This window comes from Oryctolagus cuniculus, chromosome 10 (assembly GCF_051225735.1).
Source record: "Oryctolagus cuniculus isolate XC-2025 breed Fujian yellow rabbit chromosome 10, ASM5122573v1, whole genome shotgun sequence".
NCBI lineage: Eukaryota > Metazoa > Chordata > Mammalia > Lagomorpha > Leporidae > Oryctolagus > Oryctolagus cuniculus.
This window is the reverse complement of record NC_142876.1, coordinates 55,988,434-56,009,253: the sequence shown is the minus strand read 5'-3', so window position 1 is coordinate 56,009,253 and position 20,820 is coordinate 55,988,434. Positions and strand designations below refer to the sequence as shown.

The window sequence follows — 20,820 nt, the reverse complement described above, 5'->3', positions numbered from 1 at the left end:
GGGATACTGCTGAAGAAACAATGCAACTCAAATTTGCTGTGAACGTTATTTCTGAGGCTCTTAAAGAACTTTCTGTTTGTCAGTTTTTGGCTCTTCAGAAGACTATTGTGAATCATTTTGAGTATTTGGTCAAATGTTATAAAGTTTGTTTTGAGTAATGAGCTTAAAAGAATATGCAGTTCTTAACTTTTTAGGAACACACATAGTACTCAAACAGTACTTTACACTTTGTGTTTCTGTGTGGGTGCAAAGTGTTGAAATCTTCACTTAATGTATACTAAATTGATCTTCTGTATATAAAAATAATTGAAAATGAATCTTGATGTGAATGGAATGGGAGAAGGAGCAGGAGATGAGAGGGAAGTTATCGGGGGGAAAAGCCACTGTAATCCAAAAGCTGTACTTTGGAAATTTATATTTATTAAATAAAATTTTTTTCTTTTTTTTATTTTTTTTAACTTTTATTTAATGAATATAAATTTCCAAAGTATGGCTTATGGATTACAATGGCTTCCCTCCCATAACGTCCCTCCCACCCGCAACCCTCCCCTTTCCCACTCCCTCTCCCCTTCCATTCACATGAGGATTCATTTTCGATTCTCTTTATATACAGAAGATCAGTTTAGCATGCATTAAGTAAAGATTTCAACAGTTTGCTCACACACAGAAACATAGAGTGAAAAATAATAGATGATTTTTTAAATGATGATGAAATCAGATCAGACCTATTGTCATGTTTAATCCCAGTGAGAGTCAAGTTGGGAATTGATAATTTCTTCTTCTTCTTCTTCTTCTTTTTTTTTTTTTTTTTTACAGAAGATCAGTTTAGTATACATTAAGTAAAGATTTCAACAGTTTGCACCCCCATAGAAACACAAAGTGAAATATACTGTTTGAGTACTCGTTATAGCATTAAGGCTCAATGTACAGCACATTAAGGACAGAGATCCTACATGAGGAGTAAGTGCACAGTGACTCCTGTTGTTGACTTTACAAATTGACACTCCTATTTATGGCATCAGTAATCTCCCTATGCACCAGTCATGAGTTTCCAAGGCTATGGAAGCCCTCTGAGTTCTCCGACTCTTATCTTGTTTAGACAAGGTCATAGTCAAAGTGGAGGTTCTCTCCTCCCTTCCGAGAAAGGTACCTTCTTCTTTGAAGACCTGTTCTTTCCACTGGGATCTCACTCACAGAGATCTTTCATTTAGTTTTTTTTTTTTTTTTCCAGAGTGTCTTGGCTTTCCATGCCTGAAATACTCTCATGGGCTTTTCAGCCAGATTGGAATGCCTTTAGGGCTGATTCTGAGGCCAGAGTGCTGTGAGGACATTTGCCATTCTATGAGTCTGCTGAGTATCTCGCTTCCCATGTTGGATCGCTCTCCCCTTTATTTTAAATAAAAATTTTTAAAAAAAGGAATACAAAAATTTAACATTTTGCATCAAGTTATTTCCTGGTAATCTATTTGTATAATTTCTAAGTCTCTTGATTTAAGAATTTTACACTGGGTTTAGAAATTACCTTATAATTCTCAAAAAGTATGTCTTCAGTGATAATTTAATTATGTTAGAAATTATGTTAGAAGGGGCATGCATTTGGTGAATAAGTTTTTTTTTAATGATCTTGTTTAACAGGCTGATAGGTGAAATAATTTTTAAGATTTAAACATAATTAAAAGTACTAACTTCTTTCCTCCTCTTTAAACAAAATTCTTTTCTCAAAAATTTCTGTTAGGTAACAGAAATCCAAGATTGGAGTGCATCAAGCCCACACAGCGCAGCATATGTTCTCTGGGATAATGGTGCTAAGAACCTTTATAGAGTTGGCTTTGAGGGCATGGTAAGTAGTGAAGACCCACAACAGATGAAAATATTGGATGGGTAATGAAAGGAAATAATAGCCCTATTGTGCTTTTTTAATGATTTCCTTTTGTCAAAATGCAATCATCTGAATTATGATTGTATAATAGGAAGGAAATTTGTAAAGTGAGAATTTAATAAACTTGCAAGTTATTTATTTTTATTACGGTTTAAACTATTTAATAGTGAATATGATTTTACCCTCAGTTAATGTTTCGAGTACCTTACTATATACTGACTATGTAGAGCTGATCTCTTATCTTGTAAATATGAGGGATTTATTTACTGAAATCTACCAAAAAGACTAAGGATCATTGGAAAGACTATGCCTTGGAGCAAGTTATGTGGAACAGTGTTTAAGTCACTGTAATACTTACATCCCAGATTGTAGTATCTGGTTAGAGTCCCAGCTACTCTGCTTCTGATCCAGCTTCCTGATAATATATACCTTGGGAGGCAGCAGATCATGGATCAAGTATTTGGGACTGTGCTACCCATGTGGGATACTCAGATGGAGTTTCTGGCTTTTGACTTCATCCTGGCCCATTCCTGCTTATTGTAGGCATTCGAGTAGTGAACCAGTAGATGGAAGATCTTTGTCTGTTTCTCTGCTTTTCAACTAAAAAATGAAAAAGAAAAAAAAGACAACTCTTGTCATAGACCTGAAGAAGAGTATTACAATGAGATTTTATCATGTATTTCTATTCTGTGCTCTGAGAGCTTATAACAATTATAGTAGGCATTAAAATTTTTTTAAGGATATTTTGTATTTTAAAGAATGTTTTAAAATTTATTTATTTGAGAGGCAGAGAGATGGAGAGAGAGATTTCCTTTTGTCAGAATGCAACGATCTGAATTACGATTCTGCTGGTTCATCTTCCTTCTGCTGGTTTACTCTGCATATGACCACAGTAATTGGAGCAGGACCAGGCCAAAGCTACTGAGGAGCCCAGAACTCAATCTGGGTCTTTCATGCAGGAGGGAAACAAATACTTCAGCCATCACCTGCTTCCTCCCAGGTACACATTAGCAGGAAGCTGGAATTGGGAGCATACATGGGACTCAAAACCAGACACTCTGATATGGGATGTAGGTGTCCCATTTGGTGGCTTAACCACTACACCAAATGCCTGCCCTGTGTTTTTTAAAATATAGTATAGATAACTGAAAATGATTGGCCTAGCAACATCTATAATTACTTGAGTGTTTATGAGAATGATAGAGATTTATTCAATGGATTACCTTATATTTCAGCTTTTCACGAATCATTACTTGAATATTGGCCTTGTTCTTTTATTTATTTATTTTAAATTTTTTTAAAGATTTATTTTATTTATTTAAAAGACAGAGTTACAGAGAGAGGTAGAGACAGAGAGAGTGTCCATCCACTGGTTCACTCCCCAGATGGCCCTGCAATGGCCGGAGCTGCGCCAATCTGAAGCCAGGAGCCAGGAGCTTCTTCCGGGTCTTCCACATGGGTGCAGAGGCTCAAGGACTTGGGCCATCTTCTGCTGCTTTCCCAGGCCATAGCAGAGAGCTGATTCGGAAGTGGAGCAGCCAGGACTGGAACTCGTGCCCATATGGGATGCTGGCACTGTAGGCAGCAGCTTTACCCCCTGTGCCACAGTGCCAGCCTCACAAAGAATTCTTTAAATTTCCTTTTTTATCACTTGTGTCCTCCATTAGGAAATGAGAAAATATCCCATTGTCACCTTAATTCCATTTATATATTCAACCCAGCCATGTGAGTTTAAGCAAATACTTTACTTGCCAATTTTTATCATTGTATTTAACACCAATTGTCAGTTTTTCATTATGTTCATGCCTGTGCCTGTTTTTCAAAAACGTTATTTATTTATTTGAGAGGCAGAGAGAGAGACAGAGAAAAAGACAGATACATCTTCTGTCTGCCAGTTCATTCCCCAAGTGCTTAAGATAACCCGTGCTGGAACAAAGCCAAGAACTCAATTGCGGTCTCCCGTGTGGGAAGCAGGAACCCAAATATTTGAGCTGTTACTGCTGCCTCCCAGGATCTGTATTAGAACGAAGCTGTAAACAGGCATGGAGCTGGGACTCCAACCCAGGTACTCCATTGTGGGTCCCGGCCATCTTAAGTGATGACTTAACTGCTAGGTTAAACACCTGATGCCCTACCCTGCCTGTTTTGTTTTGTTTTCTTACAGATTTATTTATTTCTTTTGAAAAGCAGAGTTACAGAGAGGGAGAGTGGGAGAGATCTTCCATTTGATGTTTCACTCCCCAAAGGCCACAATGGCTAGGGCTGGATGGGTCCCAAGGCTGGAGCCAGGAGCTTCTTCTGGGTTGCCTGTGTGGCTGTAGTGGCCCAAGTACTTGTGCCATCTTCTGCTGCTTTTCTCAAGCACATTAGCAGGAAGCTGGATTAGAAGTAGAGCAGCCAGGACTCAAACTGACCCTGTTTTTAAATTGTGGATTTTTGTAGCATCTGCTTCACATTCGAAGGCTTATGTGCTATATATACTCTGATACCTAATGAGTAGTATATGTAGATTGATAGTTGAGTAATACTCTTTTATAGAGTTATGGTGTTATTTATTTAATAAGATTTCTGTTGATGGCTGTTGGAGTTCTGCCATCCCCCTGCCTCCCCTGTGCTCCTGCTTCCTGCAGTGTGTTTGTAAGCATCTTTGTGTAAATTCTTCACACATTATGGTTATATTTTCATAGGACAGTTTCCTAGAGTAGAACTCCTGGGTTAAAATATCACATTAAAACGATTTGACCCCTCTGTGTTCTTGGTCAGAATTGAGTGACATTTGATGTTCTGATGGCAAAAGTAGCTGTAAAAGAGTATGTATAAAGGAGCTCATTTCCCTAATTGATTAAGATATAGTGACCTCCTACTATATATACCAGGTACCTTTAGGTAAATCTACCTTTAAATGTTCATAATAACACCCAAAGTTGTTGTTCTAAGTCCGTGTATTTTTGGTACTTTTTATTATATCACAAATACTTCTCCGTTTAGATAATTAATTAATTTGTTTTCTTAAAAAAGGTAAGTTGAAAGGAATGTTAGTTAACCAATTTAGGGTAAAATAAAGCCTAAGTTTGATATAAATAGGAAAATTAACAAGGAATCAGAAGACTGGATTTGGTTCAATCCTTTTCACTTTGGACTTTTTTTTTTTTTTAAAGGTTTATTTATTTATTTGAAAGGTGGAGTTACAGAGAGGGAGAGCAGAGAGAGAGAGAAAGAAGTCTTCCATCTGCTGGTTGACTCCCCAAATGGCTTCAGTGGCTGGAGCTGGGCTGATCTGAAGCCAGGAGCCAGGAGCATCTGTGTCTCCCACATTCATACAGGGGCCCAAGCATTTGAGCCATCTCCCACTGCTTTCCCAGGCCATAGCAGAGAGCTGTATAGGAAGTAGAGCAACTGGGACTTGAACCAACGCCCATATGTGTTGCCGTTGATTTCTTAACAATGTTGCAGTGGATTCCTTTCTGAGAGGAACAGCATGGTGGGGGCAAGAGGCGCGGAGTCACCACACAGACCCCGGGAGTCGGGTGAAAGCAGGCTTGAGGCGAGCAGTCTGCAGACTCGTTTATTTCAGTTGAAACTACATCTTATATAGCCAAGACCAGCCAATCTGGTCAAAGGGCCTGCCAGGCAGTTTCCAAAGCCATCCAAACACAGCCTGCCAGGCAGTTTCCAAAGCCATCCAATCACAGCCTGCCAGGCAGTTTCCAAAGCTATCCAATCACAGCCTGTTTGTTGCCAGGCAGTTCCAAAGCCATCCAATCACAGCCTGCCAGGCAGTTTCCAAAGCCATCCAATCACAGCCTGTTGCCAGGCAGTTTCCAAAGCCATCCAATCACAGCCTGCCAGGCAGTTTCCAAAGCCATCCAATCACAGCCTGTTGCCAGGCAGTTTCCAAAGCCATCCAATCACAGCCTGTTTGTTGCCAGGCAGTTTCCAAAGCCATTCCTGAGTAACTAATGCTCGCTTGCCAGTGGCCACCTTGGCATGGCCCTCTCATTCCACTACACATATGGGATGCTGGCACCACAGGTGGTGGCAGCCCCTACTTTGGATTATTGAGTTTTGGATTATTTCCTTTCCTTGTCTTCATTTTCCTTTTATACAAAAGAAATTAGTATTTGCTTTACACTTATATATCTCATAAAGTCTATTTAAGAGATAAAATGAGTTGTTTTGTTTGTTTTTGGTAAAAGTGTCTGAAATGGAAGTATTATATACATTTTAAATGCTAGGTATTTATTGTAGTTCTTTTTAAAAGCATGTGTAAAGATTCAGGTACTTAATCCTGAACTTTAAAGCAAGCTAATGGTACCTAAAATACATCCTGTGTATCTAGAGTCAGGTTTATAGTTTTTGACTGGCGCTTTTTGAAAGCCATGCTTATTGTGATTGGTAACCCAGATGACTGAAGTTGTAGGTATGTTCTGAATGAACACTTTGCCTGTTTCAGGTATTGCCCTGTATTTGAAGTTTTCATGGGTAATTTTTCTGGTTCTTTTCTTCTTAGTCTGATCTGAAGTGTGTCCAGGATGCCAAAGGAGGTTCTTTCTACAGAGATCACTGCCCTGTGCTCGGTGAGTTAGAAGATTAAAGAAAATTTCTGATTAATGGTGAAGAGTCAGTATAATGTTTAAATTGGATTAAAAATTAATTACCATTAAATTACTTAGAGAAATATTTCTTTGGTTTTAAGCTGTTTGTTCTTTTTTTTGATTTATTTAGTGTCAGAAGGGGTATTAAACTCTTTAGAATTGATATACCATTTAGGTCTTAGTATATAATTGAAACCTTAGTTTTTTAATCATAAACTTATATCATTGAAAAATTTTGCATTGCAATACATCAGTGTTGTATTCATCCACTTTTGAGAATAGAATTTGACAATTTAGTGATTATATAAATTCTTAGAATTTCTCTAAAATTACTTTCTTAATACAAGAACAGCTTCAAGTTAAGGTAACAATAAATATAATTTCATGTATCATTAAAATAAAAATAGATCAATACTAAATTCATTTTAAATTTTTTATTGTTGTTGGAATGAACATTTCTCACTATTTTCTGATTATATCTTTAGTTTTTGAATGCTTTTCTTTGCTAATGAGCCTTGTGTTTTCCACTTTCCAAGTCATTTTCCTTGTCTTTTTGGTAAAAAATACAATATTCTTGCAGCATACTTAAATTTAAATTTTTAAAAAAAAATATATATATTTTTTGAAAGGCAGAGTTACATAGGGAGGGAAGAAGAGAGAGAGAGAGAGAGAGAGAATCTTCCGTCCATCGGTTCACTCCCCAAATGGCTGCAACAGCTGGAACTGAGCCAGTCTGAAGCCAGGAGCCAGGAGCTTCTTCTGGGTCTCCCCTGTGGATGCAGAGGCCCAAGCACTTGGGCCATTTTCCACTGCTTTCCCAGGCGCATTAGCAGGGAACTGGATTGGAAGTGGAGCAGATGGGACTTGAACCTACGCCCGAATGGGATGCCAGTGCTGCAGGTGGCAGCTTAACCTGTTATGCCACAGCACTGGCCCTGTTTTATTCTTTTTTTAAAAAAACTATTTTATTTTACTGTTTCTTTTTTTTTATTTATTTGACAGGTAGAGTTATAGACAGTGAGAGAGAGAGAGACAGAGAGAAAGTTCTTCCTTCCCTCGGTTTACCCCTCAAATGGCTGCTATGGTTGTAACTGCACTGATCCAAAGCCAGGAGCCAGGTGCTTCTTCCTGGTCTCCCATGCGGGTGCAGGGGCCCAAGCACCTGGGCCATCCTCCACTGCCCTCCCGGTGAGCTGGCCTGGAAGAGGAGCAACCGGAACTACAACCCGTCGCACATATGGGATGCTGGCGCCGCCGGTGGAGGATTAACCGAGTGAGCCACGGCGCCGGCCCCTGGCCCTGTTTTATTCTTAAGAAAAGTAGAATGTAGGAAAAAATACTCATTTTTCTGATGAGGTCAACCATTTTTCTTGTTTTCAGAAACTTTCTTGTTTTATGTCTTGTATTCATTAGAAAAATGTGGGATCAACATGCATTTTTTGGATCCCTCAGTCTAGTATTTGATGATCATGAATCATTTAACTCAGAACTAGTTTCTGAAAGTAATCTATGGGGTAGACTTTGGAATAGTTACAAGTGGGGCTGGTGACGCTGAGGTCCCATGCTGATACTGGTTCGAAGCCTGGCTGCCACACTTCTTTTTTTTTTTTTTTAATTTGACAGGCAGAGTCAGACAGTGAGAGAGAGGCAGAGAGAAAGGTCTTCCCTCTGCTGGTTCACCCCCCAAATGGCCGCCATGGCCGGTGCACTGCGCCAATCTGAAGCCAGGAGCCAGGTGCCTCCTCCTGGTCTCCCATGCGGGTACACGGGCTCAAGCACTTGGACCATCCTCCACTACCCTCCCAGGTCACAGCAGAGAGCTGGACTGGAAGAGGAGCAACTGGGACTAGAACCCGGCGCCCAAATGGGATGCCAGCACTGCAGGTGGAGGATTAACCAAGTGGGCACCGGCCCCACTGCTACACTTATCCAGCTCTTTGCTAATGCATCTGGGAAAGGAGTGAGAGATGACCCGAGTGCTTGGGCCCCAGCACCCACATGAGAGACCAGAAGAGGCTCCGCCCTCCTGGCTTCAGCTTCAGCTTGGCCTAGCCCTGGCCACTGTGGCCATTTGGGGAATGAACCAGTGGAGGGAAGATCTCTGTCTCTCCTTCCGTCTCTCTCTCTCTCTCTCTCTCTAACTCTACCTTTCAAATACATTAAAAAAAAAAAACCTAAAATAAAATAGTTAAAGTACTCTTTAGGCAAAATTAATAATAAACATTTGGGGCTGGTGCTGTGGCATAGCAGTAAAGCCACTGCCTAAAGTGCTGTCATCCCATATAGGTACCGGTTCAAGTCCTGGCTGCTCCACTTCTGATTCAGTTCTCTGCTATGACCTGGGAAAACAGTGGAAGATGGCTCAAGGCCTTGGGCCCCTGCATCTGTGTTGGAGAACTGGAAGAAGTTCCTGGTTCCTGGCTTTGGATCAGTGTAGCTCTGGCCATTATAGCCATATGGGGTGTGATCCTGTAGATGGAAGACCCCCCACCCCTGCCTCTCTGTAACTCTGCCTTTCAAATGAAATAAATAAATCCTTCAAAATAAACACTTATTAATAAATATTTGTACTTTGGAGAAAAAATAACTGAAGGGTTTTTTAAAAAATTTATTGACTTGAGCAGAATGATAGAAAGGAAGAGATGGGGAGAGAGAGATGTTCCATCTTCTGGTTCACTCCCCAGATGACCCCAGTGGCTAGGGTTGGCCCAGGCCAAAGCCAGGAACTTGGAACTTCATCTAGGTCTCCCACATGAGTGACAGGAATTCAAGCACTTGGGCTGTCATCTGCTGCTTTCACTGGTGCGTTATCAGGAAGCTAGATCAAAAGCAGAGTAGCTGGGTCTTGAACTGGCACTTGAGTATTGGATATGGATGTCCTAGGCAATGGCTTTACCTGCTATACCATATCATCTGCTCTGTCCAGGTTAGTTATCGTGATTCTTGTGTAGTGTTGGTTAACAAGTCATCCAGGCAGAGAACTAATATTTTCAACATCCAGAACTTTGTATTCTGACAGAGTTCAGTAGGCTTTTGATTCTTCTTAGTCTTTGTATAAAATCATTGTGTTATTTCAGTTGTCAAGTCTGATTTTTTTAACTGTCAGTTCTACAGTTTCATATAGTAAATTCTTAAAACATTTTATGATTATATAATACCTAAATATAATACCTAGAGAATATTCTTTTAAAAAATAATTCAGTTTCATGTTATTTCTTTTCTTTCCCTTGAAAATACAGGTGAGCAGAATGGCAACAGGAATCCTGGTGGATTGCAGATTGGTGACCTGGTGAATATAGATCTTGACCTAGAAATTGTACAGTCTTTGCAGCATGGTCATGGAGGATGGACTGATGGAATGTTTGAGACTTTAACTACAACTGGAACTGTTTGCGGCATTGATGAAGATCATGACATTGTAGTACAATATCCAAGCGGCAATAGGTTGGTGATATTTCTCAACTTCTGATAATTGTAAATAAAGTTAGTATATAGAGAAGAGAGCCTTAAAACATACGCTGTAACCATAGATTCATTAAAGGTAGCTCTTAGACGGTAAAAACCTAGAGTACTTTGATAAGGTGGAAGGGAACAGATGGTAAGAATTTTGTGCATTATGTGTATATGTGAATTTATCTGGGTATAGTTATGATACAATATTCTATACCCATTTTCCCTTCAGAAGTAGAATATGTTATGTGATTATTAGATTTATGAATATCTAAGAATTTCTGTGTTCATAATGGGCTATATGAATCTATCCTAAATGAGAGAGGTAAGTGAAATTTCCTCTGGCCACTGTCTCCAGGGTGATCTCTTGATAACACAGCTCTCCTTTGCACTAAACGTGTACACATAAACAAACCTTTATAAGTGATATAGAATTGCGTGTGTTTTCTCACTGCAATAAAATGTTGGATGTAATGTGATAGGTAGGTAAAGCAGAGTATTCTGAGAGTAAGAGCAGTCATTAAAATTTTTTTTGTATTTAAAAAATTTAAAATAAAAATGTGCATATTTTTGGAGTACTTACTGTGTGATGTTTTATTTATTTATTTATTTATTTTGCCCATAATCAAAACTTTATTGAAAAACTGACATCAAAATAGGGGATAACTTGTATACCTTAGAAAATCAAACAAAATTACATTATCTTAGTAGATTCACTAGAATCACTGAACTTATGATAAGGCTTTCTGTGAGAACACAAATCCAGGAGGTTGTGTGGGTCACTAGTGTTGCTTTCTTCTAAAGGAACAGCCTTCTGTGAGTCGGGCCTTTCCTCCTGTAGGCTGGCACAAAACTGTAGAACAGCCTACACAAAGAACCACTGTTTGGGCATGGCTGAAAACCGTGGTGATCTTGTAGCAACCTGGGCATTTTACGTCCATAAAATAAGAATTCGGACTTTGAACTAGCCGTTTCTTTTTATGTTTCTTCTTTTCCTCCTCCAAAGAGGGATGGAGTAAATCTCTAGCCAAGGGCATGTCGGCGGTCCGCGAGCCCGGCGCCTCTCACTGGTTCTGGCTGTGTGTGATGTTTTATTACAAATTGTATAATGCACAATCAGGGTAAATATATTTATTCTTTCAAGTACTTAACATTTCCTTTTTTTTAAAGATTTGTTTATTTATTTGAAAGGCAGAGTTACAGAAGACAGAGGCAGAAAATGGCTGGAGCTGAGCCAATCTGAAGCCAGGAGCCAGGAGCTTCTTCAGGGTCTCCTAAGCAGATGCAGTGGCCCAAGGACTTGGGCCATCTTCCACTGCTTTCCCAGACCATAGTAGAGAGCTGGATTGAAAGTGGAGCAGCTGGGACTAGAACCGGTGCCCATATGGGATGCTGGCACTGCAGGCCACAGCAGTGGCCTATACCATAGCACCATTCCCTAACATTTCTTAATAATAAAAACATCCAGGGATGGCATTGTGGCACAGCGGGTTAAAGCCCTGGCCTGAAGCGCCGGCATCCCATATGGGTGCCAGTTCTAGTCCCGGCTGCTCCACTTCTGATCTAGCTCTCTGCTATGGCCCAGGAAAACAGTGGAAGCTGGCCCAAGTCCTTGGGTTCCTGCACCCGTGTGGGAGACCTGGAGGAAGCTGTTGGCTCCTGGCTTCAGATTGGCTCAGCTCCGGCCTTTGTGGCCATCTGGGGAGTGAACCAGTGGATAGAAGACCTCTCTCTGTCTCTACCTCTCTGTAAGTCTGTCTTTCAAATAAATAGAATAAATCTTAAAAAAAAAAAAAAAATCCAAGATCTGTCTACTAGCCTTTTTTTTTTTTTTTTTTTTGAGTAATCATCTCTGATGGGCCAATCAGAAAAAACTTCAGAGAGAAAATTAATGCTTGGAGTAGGTTTAGAAGGTAAGCTAGGTTTTTCCAGGACAGGGAAATACTCTAGGCAGAGAAAGCAGCTTGAGTCAGTATTGCTGTGTTCAGGCATCAAAGTAAGTCTGATAAATTTTGCAGTATTGACAGAATGAGTACTGAGAATGGTTGATAAGGCTGAAGAGAAAACTTGTATATCTAATGTTTATTCTTAACTTCAGAGACACTACTTTATTTTTAAGGTTACTTGGTTATTGGAACTTAGTAAATAGGTTTTCATATGGTGTGACCTCTCAGAGTTGTTTTTTAATATGCTATTACCCATGTGAATTAAGAGGCTATAACATGCTAGTACAGTAGAAACTTATCTGACAAAAGAACCGACCCTTTTTTGATTTTTGGAGTTCAATTTGGTATTGGGGGAAGTGTGTTATATTGTGGCATCTGGTGGAGGATTAAGTAATCATTAAAATGACAGTTATGAAGACAGGAGAAGTATGGAAAAATACCTTTGTATAGTAAAGAAATCAGAATTCAGATTTGTTTTGATACAGTGATTACAAATGTAAAATATTCATTCATGGCAAATTTTTAATCCATGAAATTGGCAATAGTAAGGTGAAATGGTACTTTTTTTGTAGAGTAGTTGACTCTGATTTATAAACAAATACTTTTTAAAAAGATTTACTTATTTATTTGAAAGGTAGAGTTGCAGAGACAAAGGGAGAGAGAGAGAGAGATCTTCTATTCACTGGTTCACTCCCAAAATGGCTGCAATGTCCAGGGCTGGGTCAGGGGTCTGGGACTCCATCTGGATCTCCCACATGGGTGCAGGGGCCCAAGCACTTGGGCCATCTTTGGCTGCTTTCCAAGGACCATTAGCAGGAGCTTGCTTGGAAGTAGAGTAGCCGGGAATTGAACCAGTGCCCATATGGAATACAGGTGGTAAATTTGTTGTGCCCCAATGCCCTAGCAAATACATCTTTGATCAAGTAGTTCTAAGAATTTATAGTGAGGGCCAGCACCGTGGCTCACTAGGCTAATCTTCCGCCTGTGGCGCCGGCACCCCGGGTTCTAGTCCCGGTTGGGGTGCCGGGTACTAGTCCTGGTTGCTTCTCTTCCAGTCCAGCTCTCTGCTGTTGCCTGAGAGGGCAGTGGAGGATGGCCCAAGTGCTTGGGTCCCTGCATCCGCATGGGAGACTGGAAGGAAGCATCCGGCTCCTGGCTTTGGATTGGCGTGCAGCGCTGGCCATGGCAGCCATTACGGGAGTGAACCAATGGAAGGAAGACCTTTCTCTCTCTCTCTCTCTCTCACTGTCTAACTCTGCCTGTCAAAAAATCAAAAAAAAAAAAAAAAAAGAATTTATAGTGAAATACTGATTCTGTGTGCACAGATTCATATGTAGAAATGTTGTTTATAATACTATACATACTAGTGAAAACTTGGAAGGACTTTAAATGATAGTTGATAGGAGAATGGTTAAGTACATTAGTATATCTCCAGGCTATGGGCTGGGGTACTCTGTGGTTGTTAAATTTAATTAAGTAGATCTATAGCTGTGACATTGAAGATTAAGTCTTCCACCATGCATTCTTTGAAAAAACAAGTCACATATTTTATAGAGAAAATAAATATTCTTTAATTCTGTCAATGTACTGAATGATATACATTGTATAACTCAGCATATTGATGGACGATCTATAATGATACACAATAGAGTATTAATAGTGATTTCCAGTGGGGTAGTAAGAGTGATCCAGGTGTATCTGTGTGAAATTAGGATTCTCACTTTCACTTTCAATTTTTCTGAAATGATTGAATTTTTAATAATGATTGTGTATTATTTTTACAGCAGTTTTTTCTTTTTTTTTAACTTTTATTTAATAAATATAAATTTCCAAAGTACAGCTTTTGGATTACAGTGGCTTTTTCCCCCTCATAACTTCCTTCCCACCCGCAACCTCCCATCTCCTGCTCCCTCTCCCATTCACATCAAGATTCATTTTCAATTACATTTATATACGGAAGATCAATTTAGTATATATTAAGTAAAGATTTCAACAGTTTGCACCCACACAGAAACACAAAATGTAAAGTACTGTTTGATGACTAGTTACAGCATTAATTCACATTGTACAACACATTAAGGACAGAGCTCCTACATGGGGAGTAAGTACACAGTGACTCCTGTTGTTGACTTAACAAATTGACACTCTTGTTTATGGCATCAGTAATCACCCTAGGCTCTTGTCATGAGCTGACAAGGTTATGGAAGCCTTTTGAGTTTGCCAACTCCGACCTTATTTAGACAAGGCCATAGTCAAAGTGGAAGTTCTCTCCTCCCTTCAGAGAAAGGTACCTCCTTCTTTGATGGCCTGTTCTTTCCACTTGGATCTCACTCGCAGAGATCTTTCATTTAGTGTTTTTTTTTTTTTTTTTTTTTTTGCAAGAGTGTCTTGGATTTCCATGCCTAAAATACTCTCGTGGGCTCTTCATCCAGATCTGAATGCCTTAAGGGCTGATTCTGAGGCAAGAGTGCTATTTAGGACAACTGCCAATCTATGAGTCTGGACAGCAGTTTTTAAAAACATGCAATGGATAATATATCTAGACAAAATATAATAAAACATTAATGCTTGCATTAGGTTGGTGTGATTGTATCTAATTCTTTTCCCAAAATTGTATAATACAGTTATAAAAAAGAAATATAAATTGTTCAGAGTGTAAATGCAAGAGATTGCAATGTGTATGTTTTTTGTCCTTGCAGTGTTTAAGAATGTTGTGTAATGAAAAAAGGAAAACAGAGAAAGAAATAGAGTGTTGTATTAAAATTTAGTAAGCTTACCCATTTTGAGTTTTGCTTTGCTCTTATAGGTGGACATTTAATCCTGCGGTTCTCACTAAAGCAAACATTGTCCGAAGTGGAGATGCTGCTCAAGGTGCAGAAGGGGGTACCTCGCAGTTTCAAGTGGGTGACCTTGTACAAGTTTGTTATGATCTGGAAAGAATTAAACTTCTACAGAGAGGACATGGTGAATGGGCTGAAGCAATGCTTCCAGTAAGTATATATAAAATAGTTTGACCAGGAATTATATTGTGCTTAGGTAGTTTTTAAAAGCGAATTAATTTTAGAAGCTAAATTGGCATGAACCTTCTTAGATTTGTACTCTCAGAGGGCAGCTAAGTATACTTGTGCTTTTTGTTTTTCAGTTTATTTAGATAAAGAAAATTCAGAAAGGGCTGTAGTTAATATTTTTGTTATTTGAAAGATTTATATATTTATTTGAAAGTCAGAGTTACACAGAGAGAGGAGAGGCAGAGAGAGGAAGAGAGGTCTTCCATCCGATGGTTCACTCCCCAATTGGCTGCAATGGCTGGAGCTGCACCGATCCGAAGCCAGGAGCCAGGAGCTTCTTTCTGGTCTCCCACGTGGGTTCGGGAGCCCAAGGACTTGGGCCATGTTCTACTGCCTTCTGAGGCCAGAGCAGAGAGCTGGATTAGAAGTGGAGCAGCCATGTCTCGAACTGGTGCCCATATGGGATGCTGGTGCTTCAGGCCAGGGCGTTAACCCGCTGTGCCACAGCGCTGGCCCTATAGTTAATATTTGTTTGATAGAGTTGTTAATGGGGAATGTGATAATGGTATATGGCAACAAAGGCTCTCCTGATGCTTAACCTCAGAATGAGATAGAATGTGCTTATCCAGTCTCCAGTGCTGCTGGATGACTATGACTTCCTGCTTTGGGGACCTGCAGATCAATATGTGCACCTTGTGAGGATGCTTTGTTCCCAGACAGCTGTAGTTTGACTTTGTGTTTATTCATCCAATGCAGTTTTTCATGATTAACAACAACAGATAATTTTGTGTATTCTTCCCTTTCTTCATCTACTCTTTCTCTGTCACTTCTGTATTGCCCTGTTTCCTCCTGCTACCCTCCATGCTGTCTTGTCCTTTGCCCTGAAAAGCCCTCCTTTCTGCCCTTTTTCCCTCTCGTCTCATCAAGTCCCAGCTCCCGTCCTATTTGTCCTTCCTTTTGTACCATTTAGTGCTCCTGTCCTGTGCTATGTACTTCCACTCCTGTCCCTTTAGTATCCAATTAACCCTAATATGCTGTGTTGGCCAATCCCTCTCTCCTGGCTAGTTCCACCTTTTCTTTCTACCCAGCCCCAGTTCCTGCCCTAGCTACTCCCTTCTCATCTTATTCTGTCTCTCCTCCCTGTCCTTCTTGTTGTCCTCTTCCCCCATTAGTCCATCGTGTGTCTGTTGGGCTTCAGGGATCCAGTAGTGAACAAAATATAAAAGAAGAAATCCTTTGTGGTAGTGCTTTCATTCTAATTTGTTCAATATTCATGTATGCAAATGTACACAGATACAAGTGTTGTGTTAGCAATATTGTAAGTAGGTGGTGGTATGGCATCCTTAATTTAAAGATGAGAAAATCAGAGCTGAACTGGTGGTCTGGTAACTAGCATCTGGTGCTGCTGTTGCTATAACCTGAGTTTGACTCCTGATAAGACTTGAAGTAAAACTCTGCACTGGAATTTTGAACCCAAATCTGTTTTACTTTAGAGCCTAAGTACTATTTCTGCTGAATAAAACTGCTGTATAACTAAAACTTCTAGAAAATTTCTAGAAGGGAATTCTGATATTCCGGTAGGTAGTATAGATTTTGAATCTTCTCAGATCCTCTTGATAAAACAAACTACTAGGTTAGTATATCTCCCTCCCTGCAACGAAGTCATAAACGTCTATAACAAAGCTAGAGAGAGTAGTCTGTTGAACCCTAAAAATGTGAATGAGTTGAGATAAGCCACTAACAGCTTCTGGGTCTACATCTGTCTGTGTGGCAGCAGAGTGAATTAATGCACTTCATAGACTTGAGAACAGGAGAACTGACTTCAAAATAGCCAACAAGTATTCCTGGACTAGTGTAGTTTAATAGTACTGTGACAGTTGAACCCAAGAGGAATATTGTGGAGTCCAGTTTGGGATGAAAGAAAATAGGTCCGTGTTAAAGTCTGTAGGGGACGAAAGATTAAACTGGTGGCTGGATGCCTGAGCCTGATTTTGATGTATTTGGGTTTACTTCCCATATCCAGCTCCTGATTCCAATTTCCTGTTAATGTGAACTCAGGTAGGTAACATTGATGGCTCAAATAATTGTGAGACCTGGATTAAGTGCCTGTCTCCCAGCTTTGGTCCCCGGGCCCCTGATGACATTTGGGGAGTGAACCAGTGAGGGAGCTCTCTCTATGTGTCTTTGTCTCTCTGACCCTCAAATTAAAAAAAAAAGTGATAGAGGAAGAGGTTAAAGGTACATATGAATTGGACATACAAGGGAAATGAGACAATGTATTTTAAAAATTTTTTAAAAATTGGCCGGCGCCGCAGCTCACTAGGCTAATCCTCCACCTTGTGGTGTTGGCACACCAGGTTCTAGTCCCAGTCGGGGCGCCGGATTCTGTCCTGGTTGCCCCTCTTCCAGGCCAGCTCTCTGCTATGGCCCGGGAGTGCAGTGAGGATGGCCCAAGTGCTTGGGCCCTGCACCCACATGGGAGACCAGGAGAAGTACCTGGCTCCTGCCATCAGATCAGCGCGGTGCGCTGGCCGCAGCGGCCATTGGAGGGTGAACCAACGGCAAAAAAAGGAAGACCTTTCTCTCTGTCTCTCTCTATCTCACTGTCTGCTCTGCCTGTCCAAAACAAACAAACAAACAAACAAAAATTATTTGAGACACAGGAAATGAGGGAGGGAGAACACTCCTATCTACTAGTTTACTGACCAAATGTATACAGTGGCTGAGGCTGGGCCATGGCTGTAGTGAGGAACCAGGATCCAGGAACACAGTTTAGGTCTCACAAGTGGATGGTAGGAACCTAATGATGTCAGCTGTCAATGTTGCCTCCTAGGGTTTGCATTAGAAGGAAGCTGAGTCAGGAGTCAAGAGCCAGGAATGGAACGCAGGTACTCCAGTATGACATGCCAGGTATAAATGTATATACTCAGGGACATTTATATGTAAAAATATTAGAGTAAACCTAACTATTAGGACAATACAGACTTTATATTTTAAAAAGCAAATGATGGAAGGATAGACTGAAATTAAAATGTTAGCTGTATAAAAAGAGAATAAGGATATAGGAAACAAAGGTACAGGAAGATATCTTTAAATGTCTTGTTTTATAAGTTTGATTTGGAACCACACAAAAATTTTATATGATTGTAAAACAAAAATGTAGACGGGAACTCCTCCAAAAGAAGGAAAGTAAAATGAAACAAAGGAAATTAAACTTTTTTTTTTTTTTAAGATTTATTTATTTGAAAGGCAGAGTTGCAGAGAGAGAGAGAGAGAAAGAGATCTTCCATCTGCTAGTTCATTCTTTAAATGGCTGCAACCCCTGGCCAAAGTCAGGAGCCAGGAACTCTATCCGTGTCTCCGTGCAGGGGCCCAAATCTTCCTTGCTGCTCTCTCAGGTACTTTAGCAGGGAGCTCTATTAGAAGTGAAACAGCGGGCACATGAACTGGTGTTTATTTGGGATGCCATTGTCACAGGCTGCAGCTTAACCCTCCATGCCACAGTGCTGACTCCCTAAATGTGTTTCTTATGGACATAACCATACAAGTAGAGAGAGGTACTTTTTAAACTCAGATATTTGTCTTTACAGTTAACTCCTTCTCCCCCTTATCTGTAGTTTCACTTTCTGCTGTTTCAGTTATCTGAAGTTAACTGTAGTCTGAAAATATTACTGCTGTGCAATGAGAAATTAAGGTATTTTGAGATAGAAAGAGAAAGACCACACTCATTTGATTTTTATTATAGTATACTGTTGTTACCCACTTATTTTATTTCTTTTTTTAAAGGTTTATTTATTTATTTATTTGAAAGAGTTACACAGAGAGAGGAGAGGCAGAGAGAGAGAAGTCTTCCGTCCAGTGGTTCACTCCCCAGATGGCCGCAATGGCCAGAGCTGCGCTGATCTGAAGCCAGGAGCCAGGAGCTTCTTCTGGGTCTCCCATGTGGGTGCAGGGGCCCAAGGACTTGGGCCATCTTCTACTGCTTTCCCAGGCCATAGCAGAGAGCTGGATGGAATAGGAGCAGCCAGGACTCAAACCAGCACCCCTATGTGATGCTGGCACTGCAGGCGGTGGCTTTATCTGCTAGTCCATGGTGCTGGCACCTTGGGCCATTTTACACTGCTTTTCCAGTTCCATTAGCAGAGAACTGGATCAGAAATGGAGCAGTCAGAACTTGTACCAGCACACATATGGGATGCCAGCATTGCAGGTGGCAGCTTAACTCACTAAGCCACAGTGCTAGCCCTTACTGTATATCTTATAAGAGGAGTGTTCTCTAAATATGTGGAAAAGGGATATTTGGTGATATTTCAGAATCTTACTGTATGTGATAATGTTGATACCATTTTGAGATTCTTGATTGTGGCAAAAAAGCAAATGTATGTTTTATTCTAATTACATTACCCCGGCAGCCTCAGAACCAAAATTACGAGTGGGAAAAGGAGCTAGAGTTGTAATATAGAAGAGATGAAGCAAAAACTCTGTACTCTTCATGTTGAATTGGAAGAGTGAACTCATGATTTATTTTATCTTTAAAAATATAGTAAGACAAAAATAATCAAAACCAGAAACTCTTATTTTCTACTTTTATCCATGGAACACTCTAGAAGTGGTCACCATTCTAATAACAGTAACAAACTTTAGTGCCTGGATTTATGGCTTTGAAATAGACTTTCCCTAAGTAGAAAACAGTCTCTTTGGAGAACTGGCTTATTTTATCTGTTTTGCAGGAAGTGAACCTCATCCTAGATAGCAGGAAGCTATCAAATGCTTCCAGGCTTATGTTAAGCAGACTGGCAGGCATTTTGAAGGGTTTCATGCTTAACCAAATACAGAGGGCAGGTGAACCTATTAAGCTACACCAATTAGAAAAATTCAAGCCAAGATGGCGGAATAGGGAGGGAGCACACCAATGGTCCGGAAAGGGAAGGTTCAAATAGGGGTGAGAATTTGTAGTTTTGGGGAAAGGGAGGCTCTTCCAAAACGGGAGAAACAGGGTGGACCTGTGAGGAGGATGCAGACGCCTGAGGAGCAGGACACCAGCAGGAGTGTGTATGCACCAGCGCTGGAAGCCGTGGTGAGACAGGGCGCTCACCCAGCACCGCTGTAGCAGCCGCCACCCCCCCTCCCCCAACCCACCCTGGGATGGACACTGAGACACCCACGACTGAGTGGGGGAAGAAATAGAAAACGGAACAGAATGAGTAGCGCCTGCGGAAAGAGTGCGCGATTCAGGTGAACGAATTGAGGGACTAAACAAGCGAGGATCCCTCCCCCAAGTCGGAGCTGCAGCAGGCGGGAAGCAGCCATCTTGTTTGTTTACATTCGGGCTTAAAGGAGAACTGCCTCTACCTCTGCACTAACCTTCGGAGGCGGAGCCCAAAGGTGGAATGGAGCAACACAACACTCCTTGCGCAGGGGCGGGCAGCGAGGGAGGGCAGCTCAAAGCCCTGACACCAGTCTACTCAAGTTACCAGAAAAAAAAAAAAATTGAATAGCGCCCGCAGGAAGAGGGCAGGATCCAGGGGGACAAACTGAGGGATCAATAACGCCAGGATCCTTAGGACCGCCCAACCCACAATCAGAGCTGCAGCGGGCAGAGTGCAGCCATCTTGTTTGTTTACATTTGGGCTTAAAGGAGGCTGGCCTCTGCTCCGAAGGAGGAAGCAGCAGGGGTGGAGTCCACAGGTGGTCTGGAGCTACTTGACACTCCTCATGCAGGAGGTGCAGTGAAAGAGAGTGGCTGACCAACGAACCCCAGGCACAGACATGTAAGGGCGAACATAGGAACAAGGAAACCAGCCCCCCAAGGGGTGGAGATTGGCACCTCAAAGCCCTGACACCAGCCCACTCAAGCTACAAAAAATAAATAAATAAATAAATAAATAAATAAAAAATAAACAAACAGGCTGGCGCCGCGGCTCACTAGGCTAATCCTCCGC

At 40.9% G+C, this 20,820-nt stretch overlaps 2 protein-coding genes across 3 annotated transcripts in view; one reads left to right on the top strand and one right to left on the bottom strand.

Annotated features, from left to right (window-relative positions):
• The window catches only part of MIB1 (MIB E3 ubiquitin protein ligase 1), a 164,766-nt gene that overhangs the window by 53,958 nt on the left and 89,988 nt on the right, over positions 1–20,820 (top strand). For both annotated transcript variants that reach the window (XR_016214602.1, XM_002713451.6), the window contains exons 4-7: positions 1,736–1,840; positions 6,390–6,456; positions 9,714–9,918; positions 14,677–14,860. Coding sequence is in view for 1 of the 2 variants with exons in the window: in XM_002713451.6 (XP_002713497.1) it covers positions 1,736–1,840; positions 6,390–6,456; positions 9,714–9,918; positions 14,677–14,860 (561 nt within the window). In the remaining variant the exon portion in view is untranslated. The remainder of the gene's footprint in view (positions 1–1,735; positions 1,841–6,389; positions 6,457–9,713; positions 9,919–14,676; positions 14,861–20,820) is intronic.
• On the bottom strand, positions 10,517–11,024 carry LOC108177134 (small ribosomal subunit protein eS27-like). The gene has a single exon (XM_017344068.4). The coding sequence runs from the start codon at positions 10,959–10,961 to the stop codon at positions 10,707–10,709; it is 255 nt and encodes an 84-aa protein (XP_017199557.1). The 5' UTR covers positions 10,962–11,024; the 3' UTR covers positions 10,517–10,706.